The 12794-nt window shown below is 36.8% G+C and overlaps 1 protein-coding gene across 1 annotated transcript; it reads right to left on the bottom strand.

The window, feature by feature from the left end:
- Nucleotides 1-554: 554 nt before the first annotated feature.
- LOC128244158 (tyrosinase-like protein) lies at nt 555-11619 on the bottom strand. The gene is made up of 6 exons (XM_052962174.1): nt 11505-11619; nt 9304-9448; nt 7587-7734; nt 2768-2877; nt 1119-1968; nt 555-941 (listed from the first exon to the last, which is right to left on the bottom strand). Exons 1-6 carry the CDS (start codon nt 11617-11619, stop codon nt 555-557), a joined length of 1755 nt encoding a protein of 584 aa, XP_052818134.1.
- Nucleotides 11620-12794: the final 1175 nt, after the last annotated feature.

Below are 12794 nucleotides of genomic sequence, written 5' to 3'. Positions count from 1 at the left end.
CATAACTTGACCAAACGTTCATAACTTTACCAAACGTTCATAATTTAACCGAACGTTCATGACCAACCGTTCATAACTTAACCAAACGTTCATTACTTGAGAAAACGTTCATGACTTGACCAAACGTTAACGTTTATTACTTCACCAAACGTTCATTACTTCACCAAACGTTCATTACTTTACCGAACGTTCATTTCTTTACCGAACGTTCATTTAGTTAACATTAATGACTTAAACAAAACTCCATCTGTCTCCACCGGGGGCCCCACTTAAGCACTTACGTGGTGGCCTAACGTGCAAAATGTTACATACACATAGTTTAAAGTAGAATCTTACAGTAGGGACATCCACTATCACTTAGACATAGTTCGTATTTTGGTTTAGAAAAACAACAACTTTTAAACGATTTAATATTTTATTATTGTGATGGTTTCATTATAATAATAGTCAACATAATTTAATAAAACGGCATTTAAGATACTATTTATAGAACTAATTAATGTATTTGATCATCTACAAGTGAGACGGCGATCAGAAGATTTAGTACCAACCGTCTATTTTCTGGACCATGGCCAATATAAGCCATCATCACAAAAAAACTTCACAAAAACAATAGTTTCATTGAGAGTGGGAATATGGTTGGCCCCGTACGTCCACACGTTGTCGGAAATCGACATGACGTCACTTCCATACTCGAATGGCAACGATGACGTCACACGCACTGACCCTTGACAAGGTTTATACCCTCTAAGAATATCAGATCTACAGAAAGGACGACATATACGCCCACAAGAATCGTATGCCGACAGAAGTATTTCGGAAGAAATATTTGTTGGTGTACGTATCGCTATGTAAGTCAAAATTGAACTCACAAACAAACCTTTCTGCGTGTGGACAACGTCTTTGAAGAAGCCTCTATAATTTAGCCCATTAGATTCAATGAAAATATTAAGTGGAAGGTTTTTATTTTGTTCACATTTTGGGTACATAGCAACTTTTGTGGTAAGGTTTTGGTCTCTTGAAGCCTTTTTTACAATGACGTTGACCGGAATATAGGACCATAGCCGCTTATCAGTATTGCCGTCGATATTAAAATTATTGACGTAATGGTCGTTCACGTTCTCGGGCTGACATTTTATATTTGCTGCATTGTCCAAGTAACGCAAGTAGTTGCCCACGTGTTTGTCGTTGTTGGTGAATCCTTCCGCGTTCCGTCTCCGCCGCTGACCGGCCGCCGCCGCAATGGCCTCAATGTCGAACACTTCACCCGGCGGCGTATCAAACACAGAGGCTGCGACGCACTTTGCTTTTCCCGTGGACGTATCGCAACGTAAGTACGGAGACCCGCACACAGGACGTTGACGTGAACACGTTGGTGGAAGTTGATAGGTATACATTTCCGTGGTAAATATATCGCTCAAGGCGTGCCTATTCAGAAGACTTCCGAAACCTGACGGGTCATTAAATCGGTGTCCCGGTGGGCCTGTGTTATTCAAAGGGTAGTCAGTGGTAGGGTCGACTCCTCGGCGACGCTGAATCCGCCTGAACAGCTCCCACACAAGGTCAACAAAGGAATGATGCAAAAGAAACACAGGGTCATATCCAGCCAATGCCTGGGGCGACATGTGTCCGCCTATCCACAGATGCGGCTCTCCATGATGGTCCTCGATGTTTGCTTCCGGGTCCGCCTGCGGATGCGTGATCTCCGCCAAATGCGTACGACGGTAACAGTCCCGAATGCTTGTCCAGTTCATCATCGTTCCGCCGTCGCCGAAATTTCTCATCAGCGGTCCATAAGACGTGGTCCATCCAGCAAAAGGCCCGCTCCGGACCAAACCATTTCCGTTTCCCATAAAGGAGTCAGTCCACATGAGGGAAGCCCGGGGGTCGGACATGTAACCATCTAGGGTGGAGTCCCAGTAGGGAATGGTCACCCCGGGGACCTTCTCACGCATCGCGTTCTCGGCCCTGAAATGTACAGCCTGATGTTAAACGTGTGTACTGGTACTGAAACTACAGACAAAAGCCAAAAAATATGCAGAGGACTTAGGTGTTAGACCTTAAGCATTGTTTGAAAATTACGGATTCATTTAGAAAGTGAACTTGTTGATGTCATTGTGTATGTATTCCTATATAATTATGTACCTTATCTACATTAATTTTGTATTTAAACTTTTATGATGATAATGATGGTTGTGAGGGATGGTTGTTAAGATACATAATCGACCTCTGTTTAAACAAAGCTTAAGTGGCGGAAATCTCCCACCTGGATTAAGTGGCCTCATATCTTAAGCAGCTACTTTAACCTTTTCCCAAAGGTGGCTACTTGATACAGGTCTGACTGAACTCAACGTGTAAAACTTGCGCACGCGTTGGTTGGTAAATATAACTGCCGTATAAGGCGAAATGAACACCACAAGCAAATACCAACGCTCGTCCATGTTTCGTCGGTCAAAGGTTTAACTCATGAACAATTCAAACCAGATTTATGGGACTTGCTACACACTTGCATATTGACTAGCATATATATATATATATATATATATATATATATATATATATATATATATATATATATATATATATATATATATATATATATATATATATTAAATTTCCATGATAATACCTTGAATGATAGTTTAATTATAACCAATTTTAAAGTATGCGCATGCCGAAGCCGAAGACGGCTTGTCCATCAAACCTCGAATGTTTTTCTTCGAACAGAAAGGACGAAAACAACATTCGAACTAATAAGCGAACTTACACAATGAGGAAGAACCGATGCCATCCGAGGAAGTTCGGTCCGTCGTGCGCGCGCACCCCGAGTAACTCGTGCAGACGGCCCAGCGCATCAAACCGGTTTGGTGGTATCGACTGAGGAGAGAAAGAGGGGAGATAAATGCAAAGAGATACTCCAAACATGCACTACCAAATGTTTATGGTCGAGTATTATACTGGGGAGGTTTGGGGAGGTGCTATACATACAAACATAGGTGGCATTACCGGTCGAGAAAGGTAAAAACAATTTATTTAAATGATTATGCATGTGAATATATATAAACAAAAAAAATACAGAACGATAATGTCTACAAACCGGTAATTTCAGGCCACACCCAATTGGTGGTCATTCCTGGGATTAATTGCACGTTTTGTGAAAATATATTAAAGAAGAGCGCCGGGCAGTGGCGGCCAAGTGTCCCCTACCGGTTTAAAACCTTGTGAAAATGATGAGCGTGTCTCAAGAGAACCTCCATGAAAACTTTAACAAATCCTACCAATCAAAGTTGTTTAAGTCAACCCAGCCCATGTGATAGTGAACTAATGGCATTTACAGTAAATTTTATCCATCAAAATGCAACAGTTTTAGCCGTAAAACCTACCAGATCACCCATGTCTACTTTTGACGTATTGCCCTCTATCCACATACTGAGTTTCATGAACCTAGCTTTGATACTTTTTGAGTTATCACAGGACCAAATTGACTTTATTTTTAATGTCAAGGGCAATAACTCTGCATTACTTTGTCAGACAAAAAAAAACACTAACACACATAATCTCCATATTGCCCTCTTCCCACAGACTAAGTTTCATTAACCTAGCTTTAATACTTTTTTAGTTATTACAGGACCAAATTGGCTATATTTTTAATAAGTCAAGAGCAATAACTCTGCATTACCTTGTCTGACGAAAAAAATAAACTAATGTGCATACTCTCCATATTGCCCACTTTATACATACTAAATACTAAATACGTGCATTATCTTCAAATTGCCCTCTTTCCACATTCTAAATTTAATTTACCTAGCTTGGATACTTTTTTAGTTATCCCAGGACCAAGAATTTTTTTCCGTCAACAGCTATATTTTTAATAAGCCAACGGCCATAACTCTGCATTACTTTGTCTGACAAAAAAAACAAAACTAATGTGCATAATCTCCATTTTACCCTCCATCCACATACTAAGTTTCATGAACCTAGCTTTGATACTATTTGAGTTATCACAGGACCAAATTGGTTATATTTTTAATAAGTCAAGGGCCATAACTCTGCATAACTTTGTCTGACGAAAAAAAAACTAACGTGCATAATCTCCATATTGCCCTCTTTCCACATACTAAGTTTCATTAACCTAGCTTGGATACTTTTTTAGTTATCACAAGACTAAATTGGCTATATTTTAATTAGTCAAGGGCCATAACTCTGCATTACTTTGCCTAACGAAAAAAATAAACTAATGTGCATACTCTCCATATTGCCCACTTTATACATACTAAATTTCATTAACCCTGCTTTAATACTTTTTGAGTTATCGCAGCACCGTGATTTTTGTGGACGGACGGACGGACGGAAGGATGGACGGAAAGACGGACGGAGGATGAACCTTAAGTCTCCGCCGGTGAAACCGGTAGGGGACTAAAATAGTTTTTGTGCGACCGCAACAATATATACTTTCACTGCGAACTGGACGTTTTTTTGTGGTGATTCGCGTTTTGGAAAGCAGCAATTTAATAAATAAGAATTTTCCTTTACAATTGCTTGCTAACCCCAACCATATAAATTAATCATAAAAAATACTCTAACACGCGATTTATTTTATTGTTTTATGTTATTCCTATGGGCATTGAGAATAATAAAATTTGAAATTGATTTTCAAACTGAGGTGAAATGTTGTTTTCCCGCTGGAATGAAAATCTGAACTTCAAAGGCAACATCTTTAATATTGAACACGGAAGATATAGATATATTAACCGACGAGATTGAAGATGTAATATGAGTGTAGTAGAAAATGAATATCACCTTTTATTAGCGTGTCCTCATTATTGAGATTCACGTACAAAATATAACCCAGGTATTTTATTCACTGGCCTAATATGACCAAATTTAACATCTTTATGTCCTGTAACAATGATAAAATATTGAATAATATTGCAACTTAATTAAATTCCTACTTATTTATCGCTACAGATAAAAGAAATGCTAAGCTTGAGTAATATACACAATTAATGGTATTTCACGTATAGTTGTAGTTCATAAGTTTCTCCTTAAGATAAACTGTTGAAGAAAGGATCTCATATTTATATTTCACTCTATTTTGTTGTTATTAATGCCATCTTCATGTAGTATGTTCTTTAAAGAATCGGAAATGTATGTCGACTATGCTGTTTTTGTTTTTAGACTGTCTGCGCATGCGCGCAGGTAATCTTAAGACCACAAACTCCAAAGAACTACTTCTATTCATGTCGTTTTACATTCGGAACTCCTCGGCCATTTTTATCGAAAACAACCTCGGATGTATTTGGACGGTTTACATACTCAAAAAGTGGCACGTTTAAGTCCGCTGCAAGTAGATCGCGTAGTAATTTTATTAAGCAGTTAAACTTTATGACTTTACTCGTGGGAATCTTAATTTTGTTTACAATAATTCACTTCACTGACAATCAATTTAAACTTAGATCAATAGATACAACTCTAAAACAATACATTTAATTAATGATATAATTCAAAAATTTACGAACTACTTCAACTGATGTACCGGCATACATCCGAGGTTGTTTTCGATAAAAATGGCCAAGGAGCTCCGAATGGTCGTTTTAACCCATTTTTTTGTCTCAATGCGCTCTATGTTTAGCAGAATGACGTCGACACCATAAAAATAGATTGGTTGTGTTGCAGTCCGAGTATGAGTTTTTTGCTTGTTCGGCTATTTCCGCGCTGTTATTATGTATCCCGGCGTTTTATTTTTAGCAGAATATAACTATTTTTAGATAGTTATATTTATCAGATTAACGAGGGTCAAGATAATGGAGGCTCTGGTAGAAAGATAACATATTGATATTCACACTAAGTTTAGCCCATGCTGTTTCAGAAATTATTACCGACCGCAAGTGTCCCATCGCCTGCAGGATTTGTTATTATAACCTGACGTGACCCTGAACACGCTTATTTGTAATGGTGCTTTTTTATTTGACTTTTATGTGATAAGAAACAAAAATGATTGTCTTAGTGTTAAAATAGTTGTATCTCAGGTTTTGATTGCTAATGCTTCAAATACTATACATTGTAATTTACCTGCTTACACAATAGCAAGATACTATTCATTCTATGATTTTAGGCGTTTATATTTCTAATGAGATGTTTTCATTTTTTACATAAAAGCTTCGTTCCGGTGTATTCTTGGCATAGTTTTAGATATTAGGCTTTCAATTTATATAAGCACACATGCCCTGATACGACAGTGATCCATGCATACGTTTGGTGAAGCAAAGTAGTTCCGATTAAACCTGTTTAACATCCAAAGAGTACGAAGCATTCATAACAGCACTAGTACTATTTCTACACAGGTACTTACATAAAACATTAATTACATTAAATTTATCAATAAACTTTAAAAAGCACAATCATATTCTCATTCATAAAACAGACAAGTTCCGATAATCTAAAAATAGATTCAACTACATTAACTGACCGATATTCTAAACATAGTTTCTACATACATTAACTGACCACATGTTTGTCCTCACCGCGGGAAAATGACCATCTGATAACCTCTGCATTTTAAAAGGTATTATTATAAGTTGCTCGTAAAAATAGAATAATTTTCCTTAAAGAATTTAAACGTGTAAGTTCATAAAACTTGTCTAACGTATGCTATCTAATCAAAACACCGAAAAACCTTTAGACGCGATTGAAAAGAGCATTTTTATTGTCACTTCAAATACATGAGGATACGTCGACTGAATTGATAAGCTGTGCATTTTGAATGGAATTATTGCTGAAGTTGTTTGTAAAAAAAAGATTTCCCCTAAACAAAACGTGTATGTTAATAAAAGGAAATGATATATATATATGATATATTGTATTTTCCTATCGTATGATATTTAATCAAAGCAACGAAAACCTTTAGAAACGAATGAAATGGGGCATGCCTTTGTAACACTAAATGCATGGGGATGGATGATTACGACGATTGAAGTGACATTTACAAAAAACAAAATGACACAAGACGCCATAAAGATATAGATATGTTTGTTTCCTCGCCGAGTGTGGGCACAAGCGCTCTCGACACATTTTTCACTTTTATTTATGTGCCCTTCACCCGTTCCCATAGTTCAAATAACATTTGCAACTCTCACATATTTGCCCGCAGATAGTCTTTCAGCGCTTCGCGCTTTGATTATTTTTTCAACATCCAGATCAGTCAAAATAAGTGTCTAAGTCAAGATGCAAAGATTTAGGTAGATCAGTTGATTTAAACCTTTTCTTACCAGCAAGGGTTTTTATTTATTATGTATAATCGTTATATGTTTTATTTATCTCATAAATTTGGTTTAACTATATTTGTGCTCCCTCAAAACGACTTGACTTGGGTAAAAAGTAAGGTCTTAAACAAGTTTACATTGTTTATTAGAGAATAAGCTCAAATGTGATCAAATGGTATTAAGGGCAATATCTTGAAAAATCTGTGTTCTGTTTTATATTGATACTAAGAAAGAAACAAATCGCTTTTTAATGGCACATAAAAAAAGTCCAAACAGCTTACGTATGAATCAAGAAAATTACAGTTTAATCTAGTTTGTGCATACCGTGTCTTCCTTCAGCATGTTAATGGCCCGATGGAAGCGATCCCGATCAGCATCGCTTATCAGCCGGTACTCCCGTCGTATACGGACACGAGGGACGAGCCGCCGTCGGCCAGTCTGTCGCCGCATCCGCCGTCGGCTGTGTGCCTCTCTGTGTCAAATTGGAAATGTTTGATTATAAAATAACTCGCATGAAATACGAGTGTAACAACTAGTGTACAATAAACTTATTCGTGAGCAAAGCATGCCTGCATGTACACGTGCTTCCGTTTGCCTATTTCTCTATGATAAAACGGTACGTTGTATGTTTTAAATATTGTCAAATATTTTAAATATTAATAGAACATACTGTTATCACAGTCTCTATATACTTATTTTAAAACCTAAGTTGTTTCATAATCAACATAGTGTTGTTCGATTTGTTGATTGATTGGAACCGCCCTTCACATTATTGGCGCCGCACTGAAGTGCGCGCCTATTATGGAATGGGAATTTATTTTAGTTAGTGGTGGGAGCGGTTTTTAATTTGATTGACAGCTGGGTTTTATTGTTATTTTATAATGATTAAAAATGCAAATAAATGGCGATTGCATGGGTGTTAAAAATGCTATTTATGGTTGAATAGATTGTCTAATTTATCTTCAAAACATTATTTCGGAAGAACGACAAATAAGTTTAATAACTGCTCCCGATTCGTTTACGTTTTCCGATTGGTTAGCTGTAATCATGTGCCGGAAATGTAAAATGTGTGGACCGGTAATTATTTGAATGTGAATAATTATGTTTTAGTTTGTTTTGTTATGTTTACTGCATTGATAAACCATGAGGTAAGCTGTTTTCTTTAATTTAATCGATATCGGAATAAAATGTTCACCGAACTTAATTTGTTAATGTGTTGAAGGTGACATTAGTAAAATTTCAATACGATTGCCCCCGAGTAGTTTTATTTTTAGAACACTACACAGTGCGCACAAAACGATTGGTCGAGCAAGTCATGTGATAAGATGTTTTTGCGGGAACTTCATAAATCTTTCATTAATTCAGTTTAAATAATAATGGCCTTTAAGGATTATTGTTTTCATATAGATTTCCTGTTATATATATTGTTACTATTTATGTTTGCAATTTCAGACGAAATGATCATGTTTATTAAAGTACTTTGAAAATGTTATTAATTGTTAACTTGTTATTTCATATCACCCCTTCATGATGAATCCCCAATATAAAGAGGAAACTTATTTTTCTCTTCAAGTTGTCATTCCAGCATGGTGACGTGCCATCATTCAATGGTAAAGCACAACGAGAGGAAGTCCAGTGCACAATAACTATAGCTAATTACAGAAATTTTCTTGACCAGAGCATTTCTTTATAACTACTTATGGTATTGCAATAAAACTTGTATATGGATAGGTGGCAATGGCAAAAAGTACAGTGCACAAGCACCCTAATTCTGGCATGTTCATTAATGTACCACCCCTAATGAAATCTTCAACTTTAAACTCTTCAACTTTAATGCTTTTGCTTATGTTGTTAAACAGGATACTACAAATATTTTGAGAATTTCATGGATGCGGTTCGATGCACCATAATATGCTTGTTGGCCTTGACATTTCTTGTTTTTCAACATATAACAAATGCATAAACTATTAAACGGCGCCCTTTGATGCTTTGCATCAATGGTCTTTCTTGTATTTATTAGAACTTTATCTGTCCCTCTAACCTGATGCTCTGGTGTATAAGTTCGGCGAACCACTTCATAGCGACTTCTGGCATCTTGTTCTGAGCGGCACTTCCCGTGCGCGTCCACAAGGAGCCGTGCACACAGTGCCATACTAGCTTCTCTGCGATCTGTCGGGTCAGGTTACCTGTGTAGTAAGTTAATATAAGAAAGTGAATACAAGCTGCCAGTATCGAGCGTTCTACTCCAGCAGTCGATGGTGAAACTTCAGGCACAGGTGGCTTTACAATCCTTTTACAAGGGCAGTAATGTTAGGTGCGTCCAGGTTTCCTGGTTCATTGGTTGGGATGAACCACGTCCTCGATTCGTTGAGTAAAAACATTGTGTTCTATATATTTCAACTATATGTTTTTTTTAGAAACGACCATGTGCACCGAATGAAGAGCAATTGCATCAAGTGTCAAATCTGGTGAATCTATGGCACACAATTAAATAACGATTAAAATGCGATTGTTTTTGTTTCAAAAGGCAACTTTAAATACTCCACGACTTTACCATTAGTGATTAAGGCTTAGTCTTCTTCAACTAGATTGATCAACACATTGCAATAGAATAATAGAATAAAACTATTTTAATATACATTTAACAAGATTTTCTTTGCAATTTTATCATCAATTTCAGTTAAAAATGTAAAAAGTCTCAGTCTGTCGTCACTGTGGGGAAAAGAATTTCAACACAACGTAAGCACGGAAAGAGACTTTCCACATCTTTCACACACATGGCACTTGTCTGTATGATGCTTTGCTGCATGTGTCATGAACGTGATGCATTTCCGTGCCCGCATAAATCACTCTTGAAGGGTTCCTTCCCAGCATATCTCTTTTTTGTGTTAGCGTACTGTTGAAATACTTTTAAAGAGTTCCCCACATTAACGACAGACTGGGGTAGCTGACATTTTGAACTGAAATTGATGATACAATTAATAAAGAAGATGTTGTTATAAGTATAACCATTTAGTTGTATTCCATTGCTACGTGTTGCTCAATCGAGTTGATGTATTATTGTAGACTAATCTCTTATCACTAAATAATATAAATGTTAAAATTTTGGACTATATAAGTTTGCCTTTTATACAATAAAAATGAAAAAAAAAACAAAAAAACAATTACCTTACAGAGTATGCAGATGCCTTCAAGCAATATGTTTAAATTTGGCAATCAAAATAAAAAGGTAGAAAACCTTCAGGAAACGGTCAACAATTTAACGTCTTAGGTTAGTGATCACCAAGCCGGACAAGTGGGTTTCCTCCGGGTACTCAGGTTTCCCCCACAACACAAGACCACACTCTCGCGCAACATCGTGCCAACGAGATTGACTTAGTATAAGCTATCATAGCGTTCTTCACAATCGTTGTAAAAATATATAATGGTTAAAGTAATTTAACGTCTTAAATGTAGCTCGTCACAACTTAAGTTAACAATTTCAATCAAAGTCTTAACCGTGTTTCGACTTACTCTACAACCGCCAAGATATAATGACAGTTCTACTTTTAGCAGAGATTTTTAAGGTACTTATCAAAATGGCCCTTTTTATATGTGTTATGGTACACATTCGGCACATACATGGATTAGGAAAAACAATCAGCGCCTTTTAATCGTTATTTAAGTGTGCCATAGATTTACCAGATTTAGGATGAACCTGGGTTCTAAAAATGAACAGAATGAACGAGTAAGCATCTTATTAACTGTGCCAATTTATCTCAAAACTGGCGATCTGCACTCAGAAAAGAATAACAATATCTTTTATTGACCAAAACAAAATCGGTTGATATTTGAACGAAAGAGAACGGTTTAAAATCGTAGTTTTGAAGTATAAAGTGCATTGAGTGAGTCGGACGAGATTTTTATCTAAACCAAGCGTCATCGTAAACAAGCAATTGCTCTTTGTTCGGTGCACATGGTCGTTTCTAATAAACATCATTGAAACATATGGAAAACAATGTTCATACTTACTACCTGTCATTTCGTTTCAAGTTTATAACAAAAAGTAAAATACATTAACATAGGTAAGATTTGAAGTTAGACGCAAACAGTTGCGCAACTTCGAGCGTGCGCCACTCTCACAGAACCCACAAACAGACTAATGAAAAGAGCTAATGAAAAGTTCACTTGGACAAATTAAGGGCGGGCACCGGGTGCACTCTCCATGAACATGGACTTAGAACTATTTAAATTATATCTCACCTTTCTCATACGCGTTGTCAAAGCATTTCTGTATGTCCACCGGGAGGGGGATTTCGTCTATGAGAGCGAAGCTTGACCTTACCAGGAATATGACAAGAAAAAGTGCTGTCTTCATGTTTGTTCTGTAATTCAATGTAAAGTGATTTTTTATTTTAACTTTATTGTTTCATTTTCAGTTTTCATTATGTTGCTAGATCATTGTTATAATTATACAATAGCACATTTACCATTTGAGTGGCACGTACTTCGTAACATGTAAAGACTGCCAATACGTTCTGGTTTCTACCATCTGAGTCTTAAAGTTGAAAAGCTTGTTGGTGTGTTGCGCCACGACGAGATGGCCGAGATCGAGAAGTCTTTTGAAAACCATTCGGAACTCCTCGGCCAAATTACTACGCGACCTACTTGCAAACTTAAACATACCGATGTCTGAGTATGTAACCGTCAAAATACATTCGGGGTTGCTTTCGATAAAAAGGCCGAGAAGTTCCGAATAATTTGAAAACGAGTGTATTTCTTTGATATTTTAATACTCTTCTTTGCATTATTCTGTGACACTTGTGTGCGTTGTTGGGATGAATGTTCAGCTGAGTTGCCTCGTTCATCTGTAAGGGCTGTATACAAATGAATCTAAGGGTCTTATAAACACGGAAACAATCGTCTGTACCATTGTAGACACGTAACATAAACTCGTTAAGATGCAATTTTGCAGAACGTTTATTTGGTCGCAAACGGAAGTTGTAATTTATGTTATATCTATGTTCTCATTTTGAACAAAGTTATAGGTGCTTGTTAACGAGGGAACGGTCGTAAAATAAAATGTGTCTTGTTTGTAAAGCATTGCTGATTCATATAATTTCTTTTTAACCTATAGTACGTGTCCGAATACTGAATTCAGGGGCGGATCCAGGATTTGACATTATACGAGGCTTAACTTAGGGGCGTAACCTTTTGACTTGGTCACCCCCCCCCCCCCAAGAGCCGAAATTTATTTAATTAAAGGTGTTGGAAAAAGTAAACTTGGACGATTTTAGTGCACCTCCCCTCCCCCCCCCCCCCCCAACCGCTAGTAAATTTAAGCTTGTTTCTATGGTATGTTTCAAATAATGGCGTATCCATCGCACATTTTACTCAAAGATATTCGCATTGAAAGATATGGTGTGCCAATAGTTTTCCTATTCCCTTCAAACTGACAAAAGATTTTGATACGATATCTTAACTGTTGATGATATAAATGATGACTATGATATATGATCTTAAAGGTTTGAAGAACATTTAAAGTAATTCCTC

Source organism: Mya arenaria, chromosome 8 (genome assembly GCF_026914265.1).
Source record: "Mya arenaria isolate MELC-2E11 chromosome 8, ASM2691426v1".
NCBI classification, from domain to species: domain Eukaryota; kingdom Metazoa; phylum Mollusca; class Bivalvia; order Myida; family Myidae; genus Mya; species Mya arenaria.
The sequence above is the reverse complement of the archived record's forward strand: the minus strand, read 5'-3'. Positions and strand labels throughout refer to the sequence as shown.

What these genes read in the sequence shown, in the direction of transcription:
- LOC128244158 (XM_052962174.1), bottom strand. Translation starts at nt 11,619, where the DNA reads ATGAAGACAGCACTTTTTCTTGTCATATTCCTGGTAAGGTCAAGCTTC. An exon ending in CATCGGTTCTTCCTCATTGT is followed by an intron (nt 1,969 to 2,767) that starts GTAAGTTCGCTT and finishes TGTACATTTCAG; the next exon opens with GGCCGAGAACGCGATGCGTG. An exon ending in TAAAATGTCAGCCCGAGAAC is followed by an intron (nt 942 to 1,118) that starts GTGAACGACCAT and finishes CTTAATATTTTC; the next exon opens with ATTGAATCTAATGGGCTAAA.